The sequence below is a fragment of the Puntigrus tetrazona genome, chromosome 8 (genome assembly GCF_018831695.1).
Source record: "Puntigrus tetrazona isolate hp1 chromosome 8, ASM1883169v1, whole genome shotgun sequence".
Taxonomy (NCBI): Eukaryota; Metazoa; Chordata; class Actinopteri; order Cypriniformes; family Cyprinidae; genus Puntigrus; species Puntigrus tetrazona.
The window spans coordinates 4,183,373-4,190,872 of NC_056706.1; the positions used below are offsets into that span (position 1 = coordinate 4,183,373).

Consider the following 7,500-nt stretch of genomic DNA (forward strand, 5'->3'; position numbering starts at 1 on the left):
ACATGAAATAAATGTGACCCTAGACCCAAAAAAAGTCATAAGTATATATATTTTTTTTATTTTTTCAAATTTGAGCTTTATACATCATCTCGAAGCTGAATAAAGCTTTCCACTGACGTATGGTTTGTTAGGATTTGTTAGCATTTCAAAATCTTGAATCCGATGAGTTCAAAACAATCTAAACACTGAGAAAATCACCTTTAAATATGTTCAAATGAAGTTCTTGGCAATGCATATCACTGATCAAAAACGATGTTTTAATACATTTATGGTTGGAAACTTAACATCTTCATGGAACATGACCTTAATACCCTAATGATTTTTAGCATAAAAGAAATGGACAATTTTGACTCATAACATGTATTGTTGGCTATTACTACAAATACACCCCTGTGACTTAAGACTTAAGGTTTTATGGTCCACGGTCACATCTAAAAAAAAAATACATATATACACATGCGCATATAAACATGCACATATATAACACCAATACCTCTTCATCTTCACTGTCCTCATCGTCCTCAGCAGCAGGTGTTTTGGCCGGTGTGGCCTTTGCTCTCCCAGCGCTCTTCTTCCGGATCAGCTGCTTGATCTGCTCTTTGACTTCTGTCAGTCTGTCCTGCTGACACTGCTGGAACATCTCACACACCTTCTGTGCCACCTGAGTCACACACACATTTCATATAAACATACATTTTTTAAATATTTTCCCCCTCACCTCACATTTTCGGGTCTTATTATCCCCGTGTTGATATTTCGCCCTCACATAGTAACAGAACTAAGCGCGCACACACACACGCGCGCGCACACGTACGCAGCTTCTATTAACATCTATTGAAAACAGAGCACACCTGCGGCAGGCTCCCGTCATCCACCAGCGTGTCAAACTCGTTGTTCATCAGGTCAGAGATGAAGTCCTCCACCTCGTCCTGCTGCAGCTCATCTGTGAAGAGGCACAAGCGGGTTTGTTGTGACTTCAGATCGTCCACACAGCGTTAGCGAATGATTCACCGGCTCTGACCGTTCTCCATGAAATACTGCTGCAGCGCGTCCGCCATCCACTCCGCTTTCTGCTGACTGTACGCGCCTCCGAAACCATTATCCACCGCGATCTGCGAGAAAACAGCCACAGCTACAAATCGCGAGATCAAACGGAGCAGTGCACCCTCGCGACTGGAAACATATCGTGACAAGATATAAGACGGAACTTTGAGGGTTACATGTTTGTTTATTGTACGTCGAGATTACACTCGGCAGCGCTAGCTTGCTAAGCTGGTAGCGGTCTGGTTTCTGAATTCAAGCTAACGCTTGCTTAATATGTACGGTAGTATTCTGCGAAATATACATTTTTTGGAATTGAACGTTGCAAATTTACTAACTTGTAGCACCGGCCAAGTTTCCAAAACAGCCCGAACCGCTTCGCCGAACACTTCACGTGTGGAAGATGTGAGCGGCGCCATCTTGAAATCCAGCAGACCTGAAGAGTCGATCACAGATTTCACAGGAAACGCTCGAGATGCGCCAAGACAACTAATCAATCACAGAAATCGCCCAAACAGCTAACTTATCAATTTGATTTTAATGAAAGTTAACTTGTAATAGAAGCATTTTTAGTGCATTTTCTCCCATATTTAGGATGAATTCGCTTACCGTATTATTTTTTTAATACTTTTTTTTGTACATTTTATAAAATGTGAAGTGCATGATCTTAAGTATGTGTGTGCGTACATATATATGTTATAAATTTAATACTCATCAATGATGCATTCGATTTTTAAATACTACATTATCAGTATCACACTGTATAGTGATTAGAACAATTTAACTTTTTTTTTTTTTTATAAATAATCTTGTATATGCTCATAGAAGATAGATACAACTTTTTATTCAGAAATGTACATACCTTTATTGAATTGTATATCTTTGATACAATAAATGAACAGAATTATATAACATTTTGAAAGATGTGTGTGGGAATACTAGGGTTATAAGTATGTGGTTTTTTATCATAACAGTAATTCTCTGCAGTAAAACTGGCTCAGTAAGAAACACAAAGCAGGGTGTCAGCATTATAACATTCCTCGGAAAAATTAAACACCAACCCATGCAAGGCTTCGGATAACTTTGGCATTGACCAATAGCAAAAGCGGAAAAGCAGTCGACAAACCAAGCTGCTGTATTATACATGTTGAGGCGCGTATTTACTCCTGAAATGAAAAAGAACTGCATTGATTTATATCGAGGAAAACACATCAAGTTTAAAACCCTAATTTTTTAAATATATAGCTGCTAAAAATGTCACAAAAATATTGTTAATGCGTGACGGGTGGGCATTATGGATTCGAAATAATAACGTAAAATAACAGCAGTTCTCGTCACTTCGGCTTCATTCTGGCGTCCAACTGTGGTCACTGTGAGCCGTGTGTGTACGTCGACGGAAATACACGATTAACTTCACTCTTAAAAATACAAACCTTGTGTTTTATATGTAAATAGTTCATGTGATGGGTCATATTTCATACTGGAGTCATTTGTGCCAAACGTGTTTGTAATACCAAAACTATTATAATTTTTTTAATTCATTTTAAAAGGCACATTTAGATGTTACTCCAAAACCATATTGGTTTAAAAAATGTTGGATTATTGTTTACCGACTCAGTAAAACTCATGCATAACCCCTTTTTCAGTAGATTGAACCCAGCTCTGAGAGATAACTTCTAGTTTGTTTTTTGAGTTTTCTGGTTATGTTAAAACCACAAGCTGTCATTAATGTAGTCAATATGATAAAAAAAATTTTTCAGGTGACCGATCCGATTTTGGTTTGCGTATATTTAGGGAATCATATTAATACGTAACATGCAAACTTGTAAATGTGAATATTATTACCTTTAAATATGAGTAACCCGAATCTTTCTAAACTTGAAAAGACAAATGTAAAAAAAAAAAAAAAAAAAAAAAAATCGAACAAAATTCAAGTTTGGGACATTGATTATATTGCCAGCACAAATTATTCACATTTGTTCTACTCCACCTGAACGTCTTACAGCTTGTTCGTGCCAATATTCAAATGAGTCCGCTTCCTGCTTCATAATTAACAGAGATGGATCAAGTGGGTTGGAAAGGTGTTCTGCTTTCATACGAGCGACAGCAGTAACAGTCAGCCATATTTGTGTGTTGTAAAATTTTCCATGTTAACATATTTCCGATCCACATATTCTTGGGTGTAAAGATTGACCGTTGCAAGTTGCGAGAACTCAAAAGGTTATAAACGAAAGAATCCTTTTCAACATTGCTTCAAACATTTTACAACTGTTATTCATCCCTAGACTCGAACGGAACAAGTGGCCGCCCGTATATGCATAATTATTTACTGAAAATATACTATGGCCATCTGAGAGGATTTCCTGCATTAGATATCCATGAGATGTGAAATGTACATTAACAGTGAGTATTGCTTAACGTGTTTAAACCGCTTTTAACATTTATAGAACGGCAGGCCGCATCGTTCCCTTCTTGCGTTCGCGTTTGGACAAAGGCCAACTGGAGAAAATGGCTGAAAAATCCTGAAACTTTGGGCTTTTTAAGGGTACACAATTGCGAAATAAAAAAAGCGGAAGAAAATAATACTGTAGCGATCAACGATCAGGTTTTTTCGCGTAAAATGCCCATTCTGAAAGATCGAGTTGTATAAAAGAAACGCGCTTAAAAACTGTATGAAGTCTCCAAAGTGTCTCCGTGTATAAAAGCATTTGACCTGCAATCATATCAAAACCCTCACTTATTAAAGTCCACATAAAACGGGCAATAAAACAGCCTTAGGTTTTTGCATGACAATTTCTGGCGTTATTTGCTTCTTTAGATTTAATGACATGCAATGCATGCCAACATCAAAACCAAATTCATTTCAAATCAAGACGGTTTTCAAAGAAACGGTTATTGCGTAAATGAGCAGTTATTGCGCAGTAATGAACAGTTGGCCACGCTTATCCATTGAAGCCCTTTCACCGTAGTCCATCCTCGTTCCAAGCTTTAAATTAGATGAGCCGTCTGCATCCTAACAAACATCAAAACCAAATATCTACACCACATGAGTCTCCTATGGTAGTAACGTTTGGTTACTACATCTCATTAAAAAAAAGAACACAATGAACAATGTCATCAATGATAAGTGTAACAAAAATGATATTCTTCTTTGCTTTAAAAATTATACATTGTTAGGAGGATCATCTCATTGCACTCTCCACGCTTCTGATCTGCAAAAAAAACATTCTAAGGCTATTTACAAAGTACCACAGTCTTCAACTATACAACACTGCCATGCAAGTCTGCATTCTCCTCGTCCAGAGCGTCTCTCTCACACACACACACACACAGGTATTCACAGGTCATCTCCAACAGGGAGGGAGGGAAGTCACAATCCATCACCAGACCAAACGTTTTGGGATTGCTTGGATTCATTTAAAAAATTAGATATATACTAAAATATCATCCATCTAGTAACACCGATGGAAACTGAGAACAAGTCTTAACCGCCTCTGCATTCAGCTCTAATGTAGTGAATCTTGCAGAGGAAAAAAAAAAAAATCTAGTCACATTTCACCCCGAAAAAAGAAACCAAAAAATCTATATTTTTCAATGGTAATTTTTAAAAATGATCTGCATACTAAGCAAATTTCCCTTATTAGTACTGTAATGCACTTGTAAATGTAACTTTTTAACTTATGACTATTTTAGCATAATGCAGTAAAATTACACTGTATTACAGGAAAAAGTGACTATAAAATGATTTGCACCGACAAATAGAGTAAAACAAATAATCCACATATGCTTTAAAAATACAATATATTAAATACACTGTATTTTAGTAATTTACAAAAGTCTTGTACAATTTAAATTGTTTTTATTATTATTATTATTACAAGAATAAAAATTTGGAGACTAATTAAATATGATGCACAATGCATAAAAAAAAAAAAACCAACAACTTTATAATAAATCAAATTATTAATTTTCTCATAATTTCGGGGTGAAATATCACCATGACTCTTTTTCCTCCCCAAGAGATTCACCCAATAATCACATTTGTGGGACTGTATAATCGCAGACATTGTGCAGAGAGGCCCTGAATGGCACACAGCAGGGGACGTAGCGTTTTGAATCTTGCGGTGTGTTACGCGACACCAACGAGCTCCAAAACCTGCGGAGTATGAACAACCGGGCCGAGATGCAGAACATTATCCACCGCACTCAGCTGTTCTGCAGTGTGACAGAAACCCGAGCCCTATACAATTCGACCGGTTCTCCGCATGCGCCCGGGCATCCCATTATGAGTTCTCATCGCCCTGACTGAACCGACATAGAAATCAGCTCGGTTTTCAACTGGAGCGACAGCCGCAAGAGCTGCAGTAATGGAAGAGTTATCAACAAGGCTGCGTCGAGATTATCGGAGGCTTTCCTCAATGCAACTCAAACGATCCGAGTTGCTTTGCACAAATGATTCGTCCTTGACACAGTGTAGCTGATCGAGGCTTCGCTTGAACAACGATGATGGAAATGGAAGCTCATAAGTCAAACCGACAGGGACAGAGAGATGGGGGTCTTTGGTGAAACGGTTTCTAGATTATCAAACTGTATTGCATGGCAAAAAAAAAACATGTAAACAACAACTTAAAAGTGAAATGCTTTTGCAAACAAAAAAAGTTGACATGTCAGTGTTCTAATGAATACAAATAACACAGATTATGGTTGATTGTGGCATAGTACTACATGCTTGTCTTTGGATGGGAGGGTTGATGACACTAATGAAGGGGGGACTATATTCTGGAAGACTAGAGTGACTTGGCTTCTGGATATTTAACAGCATTCATGACACCTTCCTTCATAAACTGGCCTTCCTTTTACATTACAATTGAGAAGTATTGCAAAGAAAGCAGGCTGATTTGTTTCAGTCAAAGGATGAAGAGTCGGGTCATCCGATAACATTCTGCGTCTGATTGGTGGAGTGCAGCGGCTGGATTGACGCAACCGTGTCGAGAAGGTACAGCAAAACAGGAAGAACATGTTTGTAATGCGAACAGGGAAGGGGAAGTGCATTATTCGAAACAAAGAAAACAATACACAAATCAACATACTCGGCCCCTCCATGTAAACAACTACAGTGACCCCTTCTAAACACATAATGCCACAGGACTAGCCAATGACTCAGACGGAGAAATGAAAAACAGATATCCCTTCATCTTCACGACAGGAAACTTCCTCCCCGTTTATCTTCTCCGTCTTCCCCGTCCCGAGCCGCCTTGTGTGCCCTCAGAAGAGCAGACTCTGCCGCTGAGATATGCTGTTGACTGGAGATAAAGAAAAAAAAAAAAAAGAAAGAAAGTTTAGGCTACATAAACGGACAGCGTTCGGTGGCTAAATGGTGCATGCGACATTGTGCACGATAAAGCCAAATGCACGATCACTCGTAAGGACCGTCAGAGGGTATGATGGGTCACAAAGGAGAGAGAGAGAGAGAGAGAGAGAGAGAGAGAGAGAGAGAGAGAGAGAGAGAGAGAGAGACAGAGACAGAGAGAGAGAGAGAGAGAGAGAGAGAGAGAGAGAGAGACAGAGAGAGAGAGAGAGAGAGAGAGAGAGAGAGAGAGAGAGAGAGAGAGAGAGAGACAGAGAGACAGAGAGAGAGAGAGAGAGAGAGAGAGAGAGAGAGAGAGAGAGAGAGAGAGAGAGAGAGAGAGAGAGAGAGAGAGAGAGAGAGAGAGAGAGACAGAGAGAGAAAATCAGCACTCACTTCATTTAGAGAACTGGGCATGAGTGTAGACGAGATCACCCAAACACACGTCAACGTGCACCCACACATGCTCAGTTTCAAGCTCTAGAGAAGCCCGGGCTGTTTTCTTATTTGGTGAGGGAAGAGGGGTATTCGCACGGCAAGCTCTGTTTCTGCGTATTATAGCTTTTCTGAGAGAGTGATATTTTAGTGCTTGGTTTTGTTTTATGTCAAGCTCAAGAAAACATCAGGAAAATTCAATGCTTATAAAGTAGTGCTTAATCGCATCCAAAATAAAAGTTTTGGCTCACACGATAAATGTGTACATTTATTATGTATATATAAACACACATACAGTATACATTTTGAAAATAATTACGTATAATTATAATTATAATTCATGAAAAATATATTTCATATATAAATGTATATATGTATATATGTTTATATATACCTAATAAAACAAAAAAAAATATTTTTGGATAAAATTAATCGTTTGACAGCACTATTAAAAAGCATGACCCTTATCACTTTACTTCTCTCTCTGTCTCTGATTTATGTCTGCATACTTTTATCGCTAGTAAAAAGTTTAATGAAATAACAGTTTAATGAAATAACAAATAAACTACATATAATCAAGTCTCTTATCATATTCATTTAACAGTATATTGTGAAATACTATATATTTAAATTTATTTTACAACGTAATTTATTCCTGTGATGCAAAGCAGAATTTT

At 37.9% G+C, this 7,500-nt stretch overlaps 2 protein-coding genes across 4 annotated transcripts in view; both read right to left on the reverse strand.

Moving 5' to 3' along the window:
- The window catches only part of tsr2 (TSR2 ribosome maturation factor), a 2,565-nt gene extending 1,026 nt beyond the window's left edge, over positions 1-1,539 (reverse strand). The window contains exons 1-4 of the mRNA XM_043245987.1: positions 1,380-1,539; positions 1,022-1,112; positions 852-943; positions 494-661 (exon numbers count right to left, since the gene is read on the reverse strand). Coding sequence (XP_043101922.1) covers positions 494-661; positions 852-943; positions 1,022-1,112; positions 1,380-1,460 — 432 coding nt within the window. The 5' untranslated portion in view covers positions 1,461-1,539. The remainder of the gene's footprint in view (positions 1-493; positions 662-851; positions 944-1,021; positions 1,113-1,379) is intronic.
- Positions 1,540-1,880: 341 nt separating this feature from the next.
- The window catches only part of cdk16 (cyclin-dependent kinase 16), a 30,127-nt gene continuing 24,507 nt past the window's right edge, over positions 1,881-7,500 (reverse strand). For all 3 annotated transcript variants that reach the window (XM_043245984.1, XM_043245982.1, XM_043245983.1), the window contains one exon: positions 1,881-6,344. In XM_043245984.1, the coding sequence (XP_043101919.1) occupies positions 6,307-6,344 (38 nt within the window). In that variant the 3' untranslated portion in view covers positions 1,881-6,306. The remainder of the gene's footprint in view (positions 6,345-7,500) is intronic.